The sequence below is a fragment of the Crotalus tigris genome, unplaced genomic scaffold (assembly GCF_016545835.1).
Source record: "Crotalus tigris isolate CLP2741 ecotype Arizona unplaced genomic scaffold, ASM1654583v1 scf7180000017857.1083437, whole genome shotgun sequence".
Classification (NCBI taxonomy): Eukaryota; Metazoa; Chordata; class Lepidosauria; order Squamata; family Viperidae; genus Crotalus; species Crotalus tigris.
In genome coordinates, this window is record NW_024096679.1 from 398,708 (window position 1) to 419,241 (window position 20,534).

The 20,534-nt window shown below is 38.3% G+C and overlaps 1 protein-coding gene across 3 annotated transcripts in view; it reads left to right on the forward strand.

The window, feature by feature from the left end:
- TGFBR3 (transforming growth factor beta receptor 3) overlaps nt 1-20,534 on the forward strand; it is a 154,350-nt gene that overhangs the window by 109,366 nt on the left and 24,450 nt on the right. For all 3 annotated transcript variants that reach the window (XM_039343517.1, XM_039343518.1, XM_039343519.1), the window contains exons 5-11: nt 504-687; nt 8,756-8,918; nt 10,588-10,735; nt 13,689-13,878; nt 14,763-15,058; nt 15,975-16,127; nt 19,747-19,887. In XM_039343517.1, the coding sequence (XP_039199451.1) occupies nt 504-687; nt 8,756-8,918; nt 10,588-10,735; nt 13,689-13,878; nt 14,763-15,058; nt 15,975-16,127; nt 19,747-19,887 (1,275 nt within the window). The remainder of the gene's footprint in view (nt 1-503; nt 688-8,755; nt 8,919-10,587; nt 10,736-13,688; nt 13,879-14,762; nt 15,059-15,974; nt 16,128-19,746; nt 19,888-20,534) is intronic.

The window sequence follows — 20,534 nt, forward strand, 5'->3', positions numbered from 1 at the left end:
TCTGAGAGGTGTCCTACCACAACTGGGGAGTGACAGCTTGAAGAAGGCCGTCATAGGCTGTTTTTCTTTAAAGTAGAGTTACAGGTATCCCCCAAAAGAATCAGCTTTTTTGTTATTATTTTCTTAATTATGTAAGGCTTGTTTTTTGCTATTTATTGGGATACAGTGCAAAAGATCTTGTTAAGAAATATTTAGTGTTTGGGACCATCTTTCAAATTCTTATGCATGTTTTCTATGTTTTCTTTCTAGAAGGTAAAATACCTTCTTATCCACACTGAATCTTTCATTGATAACTGAGAAGAATTGAAATCCATGCTTTTGGTGCGATATTCTATTTAAAGTAACTTTGGTTGTCCAAGTGTTTGCAATATAGTTTATTTAGCAGGTAGTGGAGACAGTGTCACCGTTTTAATGTCATGATTTTACAGTTGGTACGTTTTTGAAGAGACAGTTGTTTGGTAGCAGGTGACTGTCACCTTAAATATGGCTTCCAATCTCCTCAGGTTTCAGCAGGCTCCACGGTGCAGTTTGTGAAGGAAGACTTCTCCTTGACAGCAAAGAGAGAAGAGAAACCCCTTCCTCAAGGAAATAAGCGTCTGTTAGAGTGGGCTGAAAAGGAATATGGAGCAGTAACGTCCTTCACTGAATTTAAAATATCCAGGAATGTTTACATAAAAGTGGGTGAAGGTAAGTCCGTTGAAGCTTATATGACTGTTAATAAGAAATGGGGTTTAATTAATGTTTGTCTTCAATTTTACCCGAGGGACATTCCTTGGCTCTCCTGAGATAAGAAAATCACTCCAAAAGTTGTTTCCTTTGTACCGTTGTCATTGCCACAGGGGGAAAGCAGTGTATTAAAAAGGGTCAAGTTACACAGAACGTTAGCTGGGGACATCTGGGTGAATTTTGACTTTCAAAGGGTTTCATTTGATACCCCCCAGAAGTAGCAATTGAGAGATAAGAGGTTAAAAGAAGGAGGACTGTAAAATAAGGCTTGCCACACTCTGACAATTTGTCTCTAATCCTGGTGCTTGTCAAACTAATGTTTGAATAACTGGGAGCTGATCAGAAAGGTTTTTTGACTGGAATTTAAAGTTTTACATGTTAATAATATTTTATTCATTTTTATCCCACCTTTATTTATAAATAACTCAAGGCAGTAAACATAACTTAATGTTTTTTCCTCCTCATATTTTCCCCACAACAATTATCCTGTGAGATGGATTGAGCTGAGAGTGCCTAAGGCAGGACTAGAACTCACCATCTCCTGGTTACCAGCCTGGTGCCTGAACTCCCAGACCAAACTGGCATAACACCTGTTTGTTACTGGAATGCTATATGATGCACTGATTACATCTCAAACTAATTTGCTCTTTGGCAGTGCAGGGAAATACCGAAATTTGACACAATATTTTATTGCTCAATATTTTCCTTGAAAGTAAGGAACCCAATTCATTTTGGGATGCTAACATGGATGCTCTAATTTTGTGCACTTAAACTGGAATCTAATAAATCCAGTCCCCTGCCATTTATATTACCAGTATTTTTGAATAGATCTTTTGGCTATTTACATTGCAGGCATGGGTTACAATTATAATCAGAACATCAGAAAGTAACATAAAGGGTTCTGACTGCCATCTTTTGAGATTCCAGTTTATAGCAATTGAGACGGCCAACTTTTGTGTCTGATTTTTTTAGCCTTAAGCAATCCATTTCTAGAGTATTGAAAATGTGATGTGAATGTTGGGCTTCGGTCTTAATTCTAATTGTCGTGCTATAATTTATCATATTACAGTTACTGTATTTTCATGGCAACTGAGCTCTCTAACTTTTCTGATTTGCCATTTTGTTTTCTATATTATTATGCCCTTATTTCATAAAGCATTAATTAGTTAACAGTCTTTCAAAATCTACTTCGATGAATTTAAGTGTTCCCACTTCAATGCTTGAAACTCTTTTCCCTGTTAGCATTTTGTTAGCACCCTTTAGTTTTCCGTTATCCTAGAGTTAAATCTTTTTAAAATGCCTTCCAGCTGCAGGGGAATTTTATTATTGATATATGACTTTTGGCAGGAATAATTTATTGAGGAAAGTTGATACATGATGAACATTTTCAATAAAAGGGCTTATCTTGTTAAGCCCAAAGAACTAAAGTTTACACCAATGTCGGGTCATGTTGGATAGGAATATCAAGATAACACCTAATTAATAAAAAGCATGATATTGCTTTCCCCATTTTTAAGCAAAGTTGTTGACACACATTCACACATAAATAATAAGATCCAGGACACACTTTTTCAGTTCAGATCAAAAAGTTGGCAACATCCAAAGGAGGTAAGAGTTATTTGTCAGTTGTTCTTTTCTTTTCCTGGAATCAGCCCTTTTCTTAGCAATTGTTGCTCCAGGCAACCACATATCCCAAACTGATGTTTTGCTGTTATTGTTCATTTGCTGGCAATGTTTATGTGAGTGGCATAATGAAGTAGAGGACAGGTGAAGGTTGTTGGCACTGATTTTCTTGTAAAGGAAAATTAAGATATACAAAAGCTGAAGTCCAACAACTGAACAGTAATTTTCACCCTTTATGTAGTGGAAGAATAATCGTTGTGTATAAGACATTGGAAAAATTTATAAAAAAAATATCAGAAATTAATATGTTGTCCCCATTAGTTTATCTGTTGAGGAATTGTTTTTCCATGAATTCAGCATTGCTATAAAGTTGCTATACAGATCCTTACTACCTGCCTGGGAACAACTGTGGCCTAAGGACTACTGTATCCATGTACAATAGGGCTAGACATATAGCACAAAAAAAACTACTGCTATAATATCTACTAGTTCATAGTAATAGCAGTAAATAAATAAATCTAAATTCATTAATAAAATAGTGACCAGCAGATAAATAAGTATACATTCCCTGAGAACCTTGTATAGACCATCTAACGTTCCCCAATGACAAAAAGATCTTGTAAGATTGTAGAATGCAGTCTTATTCTGAGCCATGCCGTTGATCTGCTATTAGCATCTACCCAGATTCCAAACTTTTCTTCTCCACTGATAATAATCACTGAATTCTTGACAAACCATCTCTTTTATATTAAATTTACAGACATATACTTCAGAATATACACGGTTTTAACAACTTTTCATTTGCACGAGCATTATAGCAAAACCGCAGTTATAGTATTTGTTTTATACTTCCTGGATTCACAACTTCTGCAGGGAGAGCAAATTGAAATCATTTGTATAGCTCCGTCTGATGCACCAAATTAGCTATTCCTGAATCAGGAAGCTTTGTAAATAATCACCCTTTATTGTCATTTCAGGTTTGCAACTCATGCTACCTTGAATACCACCTAGAATGCAGTAGCCTGATTAGTAATAGTTTAAGCCTAATTTGTCTGTTCTATAGTGGTACAATGAAAGCTGCACAGGTTGCCAAGTAGGCTTCTGGGTACAATTCAAGATATTGGTCATTACTTTTATAGCCTTTGTGTCTTAGAAACTCTGTATCAGACTCCTTCTTCTAGTGCAGTGGTTCTCAACCTTTTTAATGCCGCGACCCCCAACCGGTCATAAGTCGAGGACTACTCAACCGGTCGTAAGTCAAGGACTACTCAACTGGTGCAGCACCGTTTGCAGACTGGGGCTTTTGGCGGGCTCAGCAGGGCAGAGACAGCCTGGACAATTCCTATTGGCTTTTGAAAGCCAATAGAATTAGACTCTATTCAAGAGAGTCTATTCTATTGGCTTTCAAAAGCCAATAGGATAAAAGGGAGTAGCACAGCTAAGGAAAAGGGGGAAAAATGGCGGATTGCGTTGTTTGGCGACCCCCATGAAATGGTCATTCGACCCCAAATGGGGTCCCGACCCACAGGTTGGGAACCACTGTTCTAGTGGTATCTGCTTATCTGGTAAGATGTAGAAGAGGCAGCTTGCTATAGGTCCCAACCCCAAGGAAGTGTTGTGATCAGTGACCTGGTGGCGAGCCTTCTCCCTCTTTCCTCTGGAAGATTTTATCTACATAGATGAGGTTGGCTGATACCTGGTAGTGTTTCAGAAAGTTGTCAGGACCTGGGTTACCTGGAGGACCTTTGTGGATGGTTAAACAGAGGAGGTGCCACTAGCAGTTGACGAAGGGGAGATGGCTGTCATTATTCATTGTCTTGTTTACTGCTTCCTGTAAAGGGGGCTTTACGTTACTTGGGGTATTTTTTTCAGTTGGAGTAGCTTATCAGCCCAAGTATATCATATGCAGTAGATGCAGATATGAAATGAAAACTGTGTCTCCTCTCACCCTAAGCTGGACTACCGACAAACACTCTTTTTTAATTGAGAATTATATAGAGAAAAATGAATAAGTTGAACTAGGGCCTTATTAATAAAAATAGCAGTTGAAGCTAACTTTCGCTGAGGATTTTGCTTGCACATAGGAGTAACTGCTGAAAGCAGATACACATATAGATACATATACAAAAGGCTGCTGGGGCTTGGAAACTACACGGATAACATTAAAGTAATAAGACACCAGAACAGTGTAGTGCACATACCCAGCCACCCACTCACCCACTTTTCCACTAATTACCTGCAAAATAAAACACAGCAAACATAAAGCCCAACCACTTATATGTACATTAATTTCTCCATAGTAATAGTGTTTTGTTTTTTGTTTTTTTTAAAAAAAGCTCTAATTTACAAGTTCTGTTAGTAGACAGGCCTAAATAATCTCTATTCAATGCTTTCCATTCCTCCCTCAACTGCGCCAGCCTAATTCAGTAGCAGCAAGAATGTAACTGGTTGTGGGGACCATACACTCTGGAAAAGCAAGCCAATCACAAGGGACAACACAACTATCCAATCTCAGACTCTGAAAGTACAGGTGGTCTTTGAGATACGACCACAACTGAGCCCAAAATTTCTGTTGTTAAGTGAGACACTTGTTAAGTGAGTTTTGCTCCATTTTGCAACCTCTCTTGCCACAGTGGTTAAGTGAATCGCTGCAGTTAGTAACACGGTTGTTAAGTGAATCTAGCTTCCCCAATGTCAGAAGGTTGGAAAAGGTGATCACATGATCCTGGGACACTGCAGATGTCATGACTAAATTTTGATCACGTGACCATGGGTGGTGCGGCAGTGGTCACAAACGTGAAAACGGCCATAAATCACTTTTTTCTGTGCCGTTGTAACTTCGAATGGTCACAGAATGAACTGTTGTAAGTTGACGACTACTTGTACTCAAGATGATGCCTCAGTGGTTAGAATGCAGTATTGCAGGCTAACTCTGCCTACAACCTGGAGTTCGATCCTGACAGAGTTTGAGGTTGACTCAGCTTTCCATCCTTCCAGCTGGTTGGGGACAATATGGTGACTTTGTAAACCGCTTAGAGAGGGCTGCAAAGCTCTACGACGCAGTATATAAGTCTTAAGTGCTATTTGCTAGTGCTATTGCAAAGCCACGCCCAACAGCAAATTGTGCTCTAAGGCTAAAACAAAACTCAGCATCTGTATCTTTTATTTTAAGTGCGGAACACTATAACCAGCTTAGCAGCGTTTGACCTAACCAGCTTAGCAGAGCTAAAGAACAAAACAAAACAAAGATATGTGACAAACTTCGTGAACGCTTATACAATAATAATCTCTGGGTGGAAGGTTAAGACTGGGAAGTCACAAAACCACCTTGGGGGAGCATAATGTAAAAGCAATTTGGTTTTGTTGCCATGAAATCTACCTCGGTATGTCCACATAATCACCAGAAGTCTAGTTCAGCTCAAAGGATTCCTGTCCTTCACCTCCAGTGTTGGTAATTTATTATTGCACTATGATTGTCCCCTGCAGCTGAATTCATCCAAACAGCATATGATTTAAGGTGATACCCACACAATGAAAGCAGCTGTCCCATTTTTTACTTATTTATCTGCTAGTGCTGATGACTGAAACACGAGGACGCTCCAGAAACACACAGTGAAAATACAAAATCTCCTATAGTATTTCACATTGAAACACGTGGTGATAACTCTCAGAGAACTGGTTGGAAAGCCAGCTGCCCATTTAAAGAACTTGCATTACTTGTACTGAGCATCAATTCTGCATGTGTGCCCTTTTGAGTACATTAATCTTGAACGCAAACTGGACATCTTCAGGATCACTTTCCACGGTCTGGATGGGAGGAGTTGGCAGAATCTCTGCAGCTTTGAGATCCCATCTGGCAGGATACTTAGCAGATGTTTGGGGAGTGCTCTGTCGGGCTCCATGAATAGATTTACTTTCTCATGGCTGACACAGAAGGATGCTCCAGAGAGGAAGGCGAAGGGACACTAAAACTGAGTCAGGATGGAAAATATTAAAAAATAAATAAAACAAAACTGCCAGTCTCAATCCCTTCATACCCGTCTTTGGTAGGATCAGATGTGAATCACCTCATAGACAGTTCGAGCTGCCAGATCTCAAGTTGGATATTGGAAAATTAGGAAAGGATTAAAAAAAAAAGCCAACCCAAGCAATCAAAAGGCTGGAGCTATTCCCCTCTAGGAAAAGTTTACAACATTTGTGGCATTTAGTTTATTTAAAAGGACAAGAGAAGGAAAACGATACTGCAGTTCCCATTTCTATTTGTTTTTTGTAAAAAGCGCCATCTGCTTTTCATGAAAATCATAATGATTCCAAAGCAGGATATAAAGCAGTAATCCTAATTAGATATGATGTGGAGGGAAGTCTGTCGAGATTAGGTTTCTTTCTCTATTTCAGCAGTTCTCAACCTTTGTGTGACGGCAACCCCTGTCACACGGACACGCCGCGCATGCGCGGCACCGCCCCCTGAGGGGGAAAAATGGCGGATCGTGTTGTTTGGCAACCCCCGTAAAATGGTCGTTCGACCATTTGCGACCCATAGGTTGAGAACCGCTGCTCTATTTTATAATACAAGTAGTCCTCGACTTACAACAGTTCATTTAGTGGCCGTTCAAAGTTACAACAGCACTGAAAAAAGTGACTTATGGCCATTTTTCACACTTACGACCATTGCAGCATCTCTATGGTCATATGATCAAAATTCAGTCCTTTGGCAACTGACTCGTATTTATGACAGTTGTAGTGTACCAGGGACATGCAGCTTCCTGACAAGCAAAGTCAATGGGGAAGCCAGATTCACTTAACAGCCGGATTACTAACTTAATAAACGCAGTGATTCACTTAACAACTATGGCAAGAAAGGTCGTAAAATGGGGCAAAATTCACTCAACAACTATCTTGCTTAGCAGCAGAAATTCCGGGCTTAATTGCGGTTGTAAGTCGAGGACTACCTGTATTGGAAGTTGTTTTAAAACCCTGTGAACAGTGAGATATTCATGACATGTTTTGTTTTAATCAACAATATTCAAAAATGGAGAAGAGGGATAAAAAAAGAAAAGTAATAAAAAAATAACAAAAGTAAACAGAGAGGAAAGCAAAGAAAAAAAGAAGACATCCAGAACATATCTTCCATATAGATATAGGGAATCAGTCACCTTAATTTCTAAACATATAAGTACATGAGTTAATTTATTACACAGATCAAGAGCTAGTTCATAACCAGAAAATGAATATATAGTTCCAAGATTATAAATCTAGAGTTGCTTTGTCCTTCAAACATTGAACAGTGAATACAATCTTTGCATGTATTCTTTGTGTGGGATTGCATTTGGGGATATTTGTCTGTTGTGTTTTTGCATGTGTGTTATTATAAACAAATTGTGAAGTGGAGTTCTTGTTTTCGAAGAAAGTGTTCCATAGGTAGCAGTGGTGATGCTGAAAGGTCAAAAGTTGTGCATCTGAAATAAGTCATCCCATGTGTACATTATGTGGAACTATTACAAAAATGTGGCACTCGCTCTGTGATTGTAAGCCTGAGTTAAAGCAAATTTAGAAACAATGGCAAATAGGGAAACTTGTTTTTCATTAAAGAATTCTCAGTCTTTAACCATTCTTTGGCACCAAAGCTTTGCTTGAGATTTGAAATGGTGTGAGAAATTGTATCCATTACTCTGATACCTGATATGCATATTTAAGCTAGATTGAGTTTTGCTATTCTTTACCCTTGATTATGAATTCTGTAATCTAAGAACTTTGGATCTGCACGTTAATTGTTGAATTATAACTCTGTTAACAAAAATCTACTCTAAGCATAAGAAAAGGCTTGAATAATATGAACTGCAGAGACAGAAAAGGCTAAAAATCAAATTTCTTTCCAGGCCTCTTACTCTATACTCAGCTTTTCTGAGACTTGAACAAATAAAATCAAATAGAAATGGAGGAAAATTTTGACCTTCAGCACATGAGATTTCTTGAATGTCAGGTAGAGGTATAAATTACCACATTTTGGTATGACTTATAATTGATTAAATTTGTAAAAAACATAGAAACAGAAAAAATACAGTTCTGAACACAAAAGAATATCGTATTTAGTTTTGTTTTTTTAAAAAAAATAGCGTTTCTAGCGCTGATTGTCATTAAAACATTGTGGGCGCAGTGTCTTGGAAACCCATGATGTTCCGAATATTTTGACTGATGAGAGAGAGAACTAAATAAGGCAGAAATTTGAAGAAATTATTCAAAACAGAAAAACTTCCAGAATAATTAAGAGAATGAATGTACTTTTCCTATTTTATTAAGTTTCTAGTGGCTTGGCATCACTGCAAATGTAATCTATTTAATTGCATTTGATAATCTCAGGTAATTAAAACCAATGTCTGAAATAATTTATCTTTTTCTTTTTTTGTAGTTCAATTTTTTCCTACAACATGCAATATAGAAAAGAACTTTATTTCTTTGAACTACCTTGCCGGATACCTACAACCAAAGACAGCAGAGGGATGCATTATGTCTAGTATGGCACATGATAGAGAAGTTCATATAATTGAACTTATTGCACCTGATTCAAACAGGTAAAAGTTTTAAATCAAATTATATTTCTCCAGAATGGGAAAGAACTGATTTTCAGCCCTATAGCAGTTTTAAAGGCAATAAGCCTCATATTGTAAAAGCAGTATAAAAAGTATAAAAAGAACAAAATATTCAAGTTGAGACTAGCTTTTGTAGACATTTGATACAAATTCGTAAAAGGGAATCGGGATAAAACCAACCACTTTATAATTGGAACTGATATATTGATGTTTTAAAGTCATAAATTCAACCTCTTTGACCTAACATTTCAAACAAGGGACAAATCTAATGAAGCAAATCAAATTAGATGTGATATTTTCTCTTAAAATGATGGTTTCGATGCCAAGTTGTAATAAGCACAGGATTCAGCGGATTGGAGGTCTGGCTTAAACATCAGGTAGCACACAATAATTGGACATAAGCTTAAAAATTGTTTGAAGTCCTATTTGCTTCCAAATTCTACGATGGTTAGGATTGTATGTTGGGCACTATCTTTTCATTATAGGAAACTGTCATAGGAGGTGACAATAAGATTGATATTGTAGGGAAAGGAATGGCAGAACCTGAGGACAGAGTTAAAGGAGGGATCAACCTAGATTCCCTACATAAGAGAAAATAAGGGGACCAACCCCCCCCTTGAATTCTGTTGCCCCTTATCTGACTCCATGCAGATGCTATTAGTTGAGAATATTCCAGTGCAAAGACATGAATAGCACTAAATCAGCACTAAATTGGACCTTCACCTGGGCCTGACAGGTACCTGTTTAATTCTGAACTCAGAAAAACTCAGGAAGGTTGGACGTGATTCCTACTAAGTGGGAAACGACTGGGAAGTGATGAAAATTAAACTAGAAAGTTGATTAAACATCGTGGGAGAAGGTAATACAGAGACCACGTACCCATTTTTGTTAAGAAAATTGTCCACCAAGACTTGAATAGTTTTATGGGGCTGGCATAAGGAGACAGAGGATAGTAGTCCATGAGTTAAAAGGGCATAGTATAACGTTGTAAAGGGATTGAGAAGAGGGAATAGGGTTCACAATTGGGAGTTGGGGAGCAAGAAATGGGCTATTGATTTAAAACAGGCAACAATATCTTTGACAACAAAGCTAGCGTATCTCTGTGTCGTTTAAAATATGAAGTAAAGCTACGAAGCTTTACTTCAGTAATTCTGCGTAGGTAGAAGTTGCTTCTAAAATCCAGCAAGCAGATGGAACTCTTCAGTCTATTTTGCTGTTTGCCAAACTCTAGTTTGAAGAGACAGCAAAGGGACTTTAGCTTCGTACCAGAGGGAACGGAGGTATAAAATCTGCATTTAAAAAACTCCTGATGCAAACGGAGATAACTCTTTTGTGCAGATGTGAAAAGCCAGCTCTAAGTGGTTTTCCTGAACCAACACCAAAGCAGAGAAAATGTGCACTCTTTAAATGGGGAAGACAAGCTTTTGAGCAGCGTTATTAGCGTAAAGAAGTATGTTGTTTCCATTGTTATTTAAAATTGTTCTAGCAAGTGTGGCGGAACAGTCTGTTTTGCACATGCTTGGACGTCTGGGATAACCTCCAGTGTTTTAATCTACTGGCCAGACACCGGGAACATGATGGATTGGAAGAAGGTTGAGAGCAGAAATTTTCTGGCGTGCTGGCTGACTCTGCCTTGCTTTTCCATATCCAGTGCTTTCCAGGTGGATATCATCGTTGACATCAGACCATCTCAGCCAGACACTACACTTGTCAGGGATCTTGTACTTATTCTCAAGTGCAGAAAGTCAGTCAACTGGGTCATCAAATCACATGACGTGCAGGGAAGATTGGAAGCCATTGTAAGTAAATACTACCCTGCTTTGTGGCCTGGAGGAGGCACTGGGGCTGGTAACAGCTCATGCCTTGTTGTGAACAAGGAAAGGCCTGATAACAGATGGCTGACTAAATGTCTCACCCTCTTTTGCTAATGTTGTTGGTGCTTTGTTTTCTCCTAGCTACCAAGCAGCCTGCTACATGAGGCAAGGGGGGGGGGATGATAGCCCTTTTATGACTTGTGGACTTCAACTCCCAGAATTCCTGGTGGCTCAGGAATTCTGGGAGTTGAAGTACACGAGTCATAAAAAGCCATCATTCCCTACTGCTGATGTAAGGGATGGATCAACTTTCATTTCTGAAGGCCTTTATAAAGCTCAGGGATGCCATTGCATCCTATTCTGTGCACCTGTTGAATTTGAACCTTTTTTTAAAGCTCTTCATTCAACAAAAATCAAGGGTTAAATCAAAATTATTATTATTATTTAAATATTAAGAGCAATTGAAAGGGGAAGGGTCCCATACATGCAAAGTTCCTGTGTTGTTCCACTCACAGTTCTAAAAGCTGAAGGGATTCAGTGACTATCATATTCCTTCTGTTCCCAAGAATGCATTCATAAATGAAGATATCTATTCTCTATCTATCTGTCTTGTCAGTTTAATTTATATGGCTGCTCATGTCACAAATGTGATTCTGGGAGGCATACGATAAAACCAATAATTGCACAGAGCAGTGCTCACCAGTGGTCAGTTACACAGTATTGCTAAATATGGGGTATTTCTCACTGACAATAACTCCAGTTTAGACAGTGTTCATATCAGCATTTGGCATTTTGGGGCAGGTGCTGGGATCTCATTACATAATGTTAGAATCTCCTATTGTTAAATAGGATTAAAATGTGGCATTCTGAGCAGCTTTGCGCAACTGGATGTAACTGGCCTTTTCATTTCTCACAGCTACCTTTTGGGGGCCTTGTGAAAAATGAAAACAGTTGCTAGAAATACAGCAGCTACGCCCATCAGAGGACACCAAGGCAGGCTAAACTGTAGAGCCCACCTTGTTTACATAGCATTTTTGTGGTAGGTTTGCGGCTCAAGAAAATCAGATTTCTACAACTGCACGGGGACGTTGTAAGTTGAACCACATCGTGCTAGAAGGTGTGATTACATCTTTAGACTCGGATGTATGTTTAAAATCAATAACACTTTGATGGGCTTTTGGTAAGGCAGTGGTTCTCAACCTTTTTAATGCCACGACCCTCAACCTGTCGTAAGTTGAGGACTACTCAACCGGTCGTAAGTCAAGGACTACTCAACTGGTGCAGCACCGTTTGCAAAATGGGACTTTTGGCGGGCTCAGCAGGGCAGAGACAGCCTGGACAATTCCTATTGGCTTTTGAAAGCAATAGAATTAGACTCTATTCAAGAGAGTCTATTCTATTGGCTTTCAAAAACCAATAGAATAAAAGGGAGTAGCACAGCTAAGGAAAAGGGGGAAAAAATGGCGGACTGTGTTGTTTGGCGACCCCCATGAAATGGTCGTTCGACCCCAAATCGGGTCCTGACCCACAGGTTGAGAACCACTGTGCTAAGGTGAATGGCAAAGAGAAAGCACCTGCTGAACTGGGAAGGATGACCAGCAATTTAAGATTGCTTGGAAGAGAGAAAAGATGGTTTGGTGAGAAAATGAACGGAGAAAGAGAAATATCAGAAAGGGAAAATGAGCGCCCTACAGAGGGAGGGGATAGGGGTCTCATACGCCCTCTGGCTTTGGATTCCCTCTGTGCTTTAGTCCTGCTCGCTATGATTCCTCAGCAGAGTATCTCTGAGAAAATGCTGTCTAGAATAAAAAGATTGCCCATCCATAAGGGAAAAAAATAAATGGGAACAGAGCTATTCAGTTCAATAACTGGAAAATGCAAGGCAATGGTAAGCTTAGAGATAGATCAATTCTCTTCCTAAAGCATTTCTATGCCTGCTGCACGTTGAATCAAGGAATACTGTACTCAAAATGGGGCTTATTCTTATTTTACTATATTCAATACTATATGTATTTCCTTTTAAGTATGATTTCTGAGTATCCATTTTCCAACGATTAAATGCAACATTTGCTAAAGTGGTCCGGTTTGGGGATTCTTGGAAGCTTTTTGCAAACAGGGGAACTTGGATGATGTATATACAGTGTTTTATTTTTTATTGCACACTTTAATACATTGCTCTAATTGTGTTCATTGCCATAGTGAAAAATATATATTTTTTCAAAGACTTAAAGATTACTTGGGGATGATCTTCAGTTTTACAGATGGTCCCCTGATTCTCCAAACATTCTGACATCAAAAATTACAATTTAATTCAAATCTTGCTGCCTGATAGGGGCGGACAGTAGAGGAGAGAGATTTTCCTGCCAATTATTAGTAATGAGTTATAAGCCATAAGAATCATTACACTGTCTTTTCTGTCCTTTCTCCTACTGGTTTGAAATTCTGAGAATTTGAACTTCAAACGTACTTAGCATCAGGTTGCAGAAAGTTGTCGCAGTGTGTATTTCCTCTCAATTATCCCTTGGCATGGAGGATCTCATTCTGTTTGCTAAGCGGAGTTATGGTCAAGAGCACTATTTTGTGCGATCAAACCCATAGAGCCATTTTATATGTTGTGGTTATCAATAGAAGAATCTCATGAAGCAATGAGGTTCTGTCATATGGATATTCCTCAGTTAAAATTGTTTGAACGTATCTTACCGATTACCCACTAATTTTTGTTCCTTTTGGTAAAAGTCCTCGTGTGGACAAGAAAACATTGATTCCTTCTGACTGAATGGCACAAAATGAATGAGTGAGTGAGTGAATGAATGAATGAATGCAAAGTTTGATCTGAAGTGATAGTTAACTAAACCTTTCAAAACTAAAAAAAAAAATTAAGTTTTGTAAGAAAAAATAGTTCTGTCCAGGGCTAACGTTTTTATTTTCTGTTTTATAGACATCAAATGGGGTTGGCTTTGGAAAAGAAACTGAACGCTCTATGGCGATGAGTAAAACTATAGTGTTTGATATGCCTTCCTCTCATGAGAATTTAATTGCCTGGGCATATGAGCATGGCTACTACCCAGTTACTACTTATACAAAAGCACCCCTTGCTAATAAGTTTCACCTACACCTCATGGATGCAGGTAAGGAAGAACATCAGATCGTATTAAATACAACAGTATTCTTTTGCTCTCCTTAGTCCATTTTCCAAAGGTCTTGAATTGAGAAGATACTTGACAGGCATTTTTGCTCTTGGAAGTTACAGTGCAGAATGTTACATCTGTTAACATTTGTGAGATGATTCTCAGCTTTGTACTTTATTTTTCAAATGTTCTGTTTTCCTGAGCTAAGGTTGCAGAGGGAATTCATACTTTTATATTTTGCATAACTTACCAAGGCAGTGTTTATCCCTCCAAGAACAAGGAACTAAAAGGGATCTAGATTTGGGCAGGTTGAAAGAATGGAGAGGATCATATCTTCTTTTGCACATGCCCTACCAAATGAGATACCTTCACTGTTGTTTCCTGTGAAGAAAGAGAAGTATCAGATGCTAACTGTACATAAACAATTAGCAAATTAAATAGCATTCTTAATATAATGTCCGTTTCATGCATCCTGCTAAGTCAGCATTTGTTATAATCATTTATTATAACCATGATTGGTTGAGAAAGCCAGGAACAAGCCAAAGCCAGTTTTGCTGATAAGACATATTGGGTAAATTCCTAGGATTTTTCTCTTTGTTACTTCTGCCAAGAACAATAAGAGCTAAGTTGAGTAAAAGACAAATTTAGGAATAAGCCAGTGTTACACCTTCAAACATAATAAGTCATGGTTAAAGCAAGCTGGAAATCATAAACCATCAAATATTGACTTGTCGCAAGAAAAATAGGCCAAAGAAACTGTTTCTTGGGACGGCAAAGAAAAAAATAATATCATGTTTAACATGCTGTGTGAACTAACCAATGCATGACTCTAGTTATGAATAAGTTGAATGGAATTATTATTCGTAATTTCTCTCTTTCTGTAGAAGAAATGAATGATGAAGAAGACGATTTCCTTCCACCAGAGCTGACGGAACTGCTGCATGGCATTAAAGCCCCACGTTTGAATGAAGACATGCATTTTGGTTTTCTTCATGAGAAGAACCAAGGCTCCTTGCCATCAACTGACACTGTTGACCCAATCATGGCCAGTCATGGTTTTGAACAGCTTCTTCCAAAAGACCCAGAGCCAGAAGAAGTGCAGGGTAGCGTTGATGTTGCCATGTCTGTGATATGTAATGATACATCCATGATGGTAGCTGTAGCAAAAGACTCGCTGGAGGTTAGTATGCTGTTTTAATTTCATTTCAAAATAAATTATTTTGGATTCTGGTTAGTCAGATTCATACCGGCGCAAGACCGATATCCTTACAGCTGCTTTGTATTGTTTGGGGTTCCTCTTGCTTGTTCTGATGAATATGGTTCTGCTGAACCTCAAAGCAAAAGCAGAAGATGTTCTTCTCATCAGCTCAGCAAACGTCATGTGACCTAAGGGGCCATTAGTGTTCCATTTGGCTCTAAAAAAGTAGTGACACTCAGCTGAGTCCATAGTCTCAGCAGTGCAGCTTTTGTTTAGGTAGGGTGCAGTCTTGAGATAGTAGAATGCACCATGTCGTTTCAAGTAACTCAGAGGTCTTCAAGCTCGGCAACTTTAAGACTTGTGGACTTCAACTCCCAGAATTCCTCAGTCAGCCCTTAAAGTTGCCAAGTTTGGAGACCCCTGAAATAACTGATCACTTTTTGCAAATCTCTCCATTTAAAAGTCCACTGATAAAGAAATCCCACAGAGAGGAAATGAAAAAGTTTACTGCCTTCCTCCCTTCTATGATAGCTTTTGTGCATGTAAAGAAGCTCCGTCTTGTTTCTTCAAAAACGGATGGGAACTTCAAAAATCCCATTTCTCTACAGTGTTGTATTCTGAAATGTTCAAGTCTACTTTGCATTCTCAGGATCTTCATTTCTTCATTCTACTGAACGGGTAGAGACTATCCAGTTGCTTGTCTGCTGAATGCCTGCCCTGCTGGTTTCCTACTTCACTCATTGTGTCAGCACAAATAATCATACAACAGATTTCTAATACAGAGTTTCTCGATGTGAGAGAAAATGCTTGGTACCAGTTGTTGCTTTTTATCACTGCCCTTTGCAGTTCTGATCAGTGGCTCAGGTATAACCTTCTAGCTTGTTCTGTTTCCTTTTAGGCTAGAGGTTTCGTTGGGACTCAGCTCTCTCTGCTGGATCCTAGCTGCAGAGCTAAAACAAACAGGACCCATTTCATTCTGGAGTCATCTTTGCGAGATTGTGGGACCCGACAGATTCCCTATCCTTTGGATAACATCGTCTATCTCAACTCTGTGAGTCTCTTATCTCTTAGAAAAATACTGAAATGGAACCCCAAATCTCTCTTTCTGCTCCTCAGTTCTTAGAAGACATCAGGAGGAGCAGCAGAGGTTATTTCTGAGCTGTTTCTCTGATACAAAGATACTGAAATCTGCTCCACATCTTTTTCCAGATTTTATAGCTAAAAACACTGAAGGGCAAAATATGTCAGAGGGGAGGAATATTTCCTAGCTGCTTTTTAGTCCACAGGTTACCATTATAATATCCTTCATCAGATGCATATGGTACCATATCTAATGCTGATTTCTAATAAGTGATGGTGGGATGACACCATTCATTAAATACACATCTGTGAAATAAAATTTGCCACCCTTTTGATTGTCTGAATTTTTGCATGTCTTTGTTCCTGAAAATTACAAGAATGTGGGTCCTATTGACTTATACAGAGGATCTGATCTTGTGTCTATTATTTTTGAAGTAAAGTCATTTAATGTGCAGCAAAAACATGGCAGGATCGGAAATGGTTACATTAGAAGACCCTCAAATGTTTCTGAAGCAGCTTGACATGGAGGAATGGCCCAAAATTCCTACAGAACAATGTAAAAGACTGATCACCAAGAACTGGAACTGTTTGGTTGCAGTTATAACAATTAAAATGGTGAAAACTAATTAAGGAACCTACAAATTTTGGGTTTTCTTTCTAGCATTTTGCCAATGGGGTGACTTCGTTTAGGACATATATGAAGCAAGGGTGAAAGTTTGTCACACAGATTCTATTTCAACAGAGAATATATATCTGATAACGTTCAGTGGCAAAGGTATGCAAAAATCAGAACAAGGATAAATGTTTTTAATAGAACTGTATGATATCTTTTTCAGTTGCTCATCATTATTGGATTGGGGTGAGAGTATTTGGATAATCGCAGTTATTTTTCAGTAGTAGCTGCAAGCACGAACTTATTTAGAAGTAAACCAAATACAGTAACTTGGCAATTCCAAAATAAGTCATATTTTAAGTTAAAGGATATTGTATATGCTTTGGGGGGGGGGGTTTCTGGTGTATGCTAGTTATGTTAAATATATTTTCATTATTAATGTATTTCCAGTGCTGGAAATTTGAATCCAAGGGTTGAAATGGATTTTTCCAAGTGTATAAACAGCTATGCAAGTTATTTTGCCCATGTAAGATTTTTTTCCTTTCAGTCTGATTCAGCATTTTTACTGTGACTTGGGTGGATGTTAGCCAGTTCAGGTAAACAAGCATAGCTATTGGCTTTTGTAATTTCAGCACATGGTGACAATTTTGGCAAATGAAGAAAAAATTGTTGTCCAACTCAAATATAGCTAAGGCAACCTGATCAGACATAGCCATATCCAATATATATATTGGAAAGCCTGTCGCTTGGTGGTTAAATCACTGCCTAGTATGTAAACTGCCCAGGTTCGAATCCCATAAAGGCTGTGGCTAACTGAAGAGAGCAGAATGAGCTCAAAATGGCCATCTTAGTCTCCCAGTTTAATTCTTTAACTCTTTGTCAGAAAAAGAAATTTGGATATTTTAAAAGACCATCTAAAATCCTTTTTGGCATTTGATCTAGAGATGTACCCAACAAAAACTATAGAATATAGATCAACAGGTTGTGGAAAAATACATCTGGATCTCAACTCAGTGGTTGGACTCCTATCTTTAAACATTAAATTGATCTTAAAAGCACAGATTTTTTCTTAGTACTCAGACCGATTTCTAACTCACTGAAACGAGCAGTGAATTATGAAGCAAATATCTGAAAAAGCTTAGAAATACCTTTTGCATGTCAACCATCTGTCATGTGAGCAAACAAAGGTAGAACTGAATTGAAGAAATACTGCATCATCAGGAAATCCAGAAGAATATGTAGGGAACATTTGTGTATGAAAAGCACAAATGAGTAATGCGCTCAATAGGGGGGTTATTTTGGGAAATAAAGGGTTTTTATTTTGTTGTTTTTAAAAAAGCAAAGTTGGGAATAGCAAAAACTTAATGGGTATAGAAGGAAGAAGATAATACAAAATAAAAAGAAGAAGAAAACTCACTATTATTGTGTGTTCTTCAAATAAAGAAATACTGAAGTAGTATAAAGTTAAAGCTCTTTGCCTACTGAATACTGTGATGATTATTAAAAAGTAGGATATATGCAAGTCCAGTTCGACGACCCATTACTTTTTTGAAATGCAGAATATGTTATAGTTTTACCAGAAGGAGAAGTAAAACTGCTGGTATAGTCATTTATGTGCCAATACTCAGATGGCTTTTTAAAACCAATATGTTACTTCTATTACACTCCAGGTTTGGAAGCCTAACAATAAGCCTATTTTTACCATGCAAATAGATAAATTGACTGACCTGGAAGATATGGGGGTGGAATTGAAGGGTTTAGATCCTGGGGTGGCTCTTTGTAATGATAATATTCAGTAACTTCCTACAAGATGAATGTTCAGCATCGTTTAGAAACTTGCCATTCTGTACCTACTTCCTCTTTTTATTGTCTATTGAAAAGAACAGGAATCATTCAGCATTCATTTACCTTTGACCTGACAAATTCTGTGCAAACTAACAATCACAGTTTAAATAAACTGTAATCCAGAGGTCCCCAACCTTTTGGGCACCAGGGACCGGTTCCACGGAGAGAGGTTTTTCCGTGGACTGGAGGGCACGTGGTTTTGTGTGCTGCCTGCATCCCATGGATGGGGTTTTGCTTGTTTGTGTGGACCGGTTGCTGGCATGCTGTGGCCCGTTACCGGTCCACGGACCGGGGGTTGGGGACCCCTGCTGTAATCAACTGCAAAATTTAAGGTAAATTGTTCTTAAGATATCCTGCTGACCAGAGCATACAGGTTGTCCTCAACATATGACTACAATTGAGCCCCAAGTTTCTGTTGCTAAGTGAGACATTTGTTAAGTGAATTTTGCCCCATTTTACGACCTTTCTTGTCACACTTGTTAAATGAATCGCTGTGGATGTTAAGTTAGTAACATGGTTGTTAAGTGAACCTGGCTTCTCCGTGGATTTTGCTTGTGAGAAGGTCACGAAAGGTGACCCCAGAATACCGCAACCATCATAAATATGGGTTGGTTGCCACCAAGGGTCTGAATTTTGATCACATCACCCTTTGGCATGCCACAACGGTCGTAAGTGTGAAAAATGGTCCCAAGTCACTTTTTTCAGTACTGTTGCAGTTTCGAACATTTACTAAATGAACCGTTGTAAGTCGAGGACTACCTGTATAGCCTTTTGTATAGGCTTCTTCTGTTTGCATGCTGTACACAAACTGAAACAAGTTGTTCCCGATTTGTGAACTTCATATCCTGAAACTGCCTAGCCAGCATATCCCCCGGAAGGGGCTAAAATTTGGGAAAGCAGAGGGTATTTCCTATGAATGTGGTTATTGTCTTGATCTAACATTTCAAACAATGGTTGCACGGAAAAGTAGGATAAGCTTAAAACAACAGATAACAGATCTACTACTATTAGATCGTCCCCATAACCAATTTTTCCTTGCATGTTTCTTATCAAGGAGACAAGCGAGATGGGACCAGAATCCAGAAAAGCTTTGACAGTTGTTGTTTTTTTCCCTTTCTCCATTTGGTTAAAGATTGTTATCCAGGTGTCACCATCATCTGAAGCTAGTGGTTGGCTAGTTGATTATGAAGACATGGAATCAGGGGATAATGGTTTTCCTGGGGACACCGATGAATCGGACATCACCTTTTTCAGCCGGCCTGTCATTGTTGTGGTATGTAGTGATTATCCATCGTTTGGCTTGAGAATCCAGAAGACTGATAATGATCATTGCTTGGAACTTTGAGTTTTTTAAAGTATTTGATAAACAACATTTATGATACACAGACTGATTGAAAGCCAGACACATTTCTGTGCACCTGTGAATTATATATCTTTTATTGATTCAGGAACCAGAGTACTAACTTTCTCCTTCCAATCCCAAAACAATATCAGTTTTTCATGCTGTTAAGGTATGAATGGTCTCTGTATTTTCCCAATGAACCTTTTCTTTCCAAATAGGCTTTTTTTTTTTTTTTTTGGTTTTAAGAAAAGCTTCCCTTCAGCGAGTATTTTTGGGTTTCTTCATTTATCCTATCTCCCAATCTGTTCTTTGTTCAAAATGATAAATTCGCCCCAAACATATATTTTTGTTCGGTTGTCTGTATTTAAGAATATATGTCTCTCTTGCCATAAATTTAGTGAAGAAGATTTAAATTGCTGCCTTAATAAGCGTTGTTTGATTGTGTGTATTCATAAGGACTTTATGGTATCACTCATGAGAGGGTTAGACAGAAAATAAGATAAAAAGAAAACATCATTCTGAACCAAAGCAATGGAGAGATAAGTCAATTTTAAAGAAAGCTTGATTTTTCTCCCTTT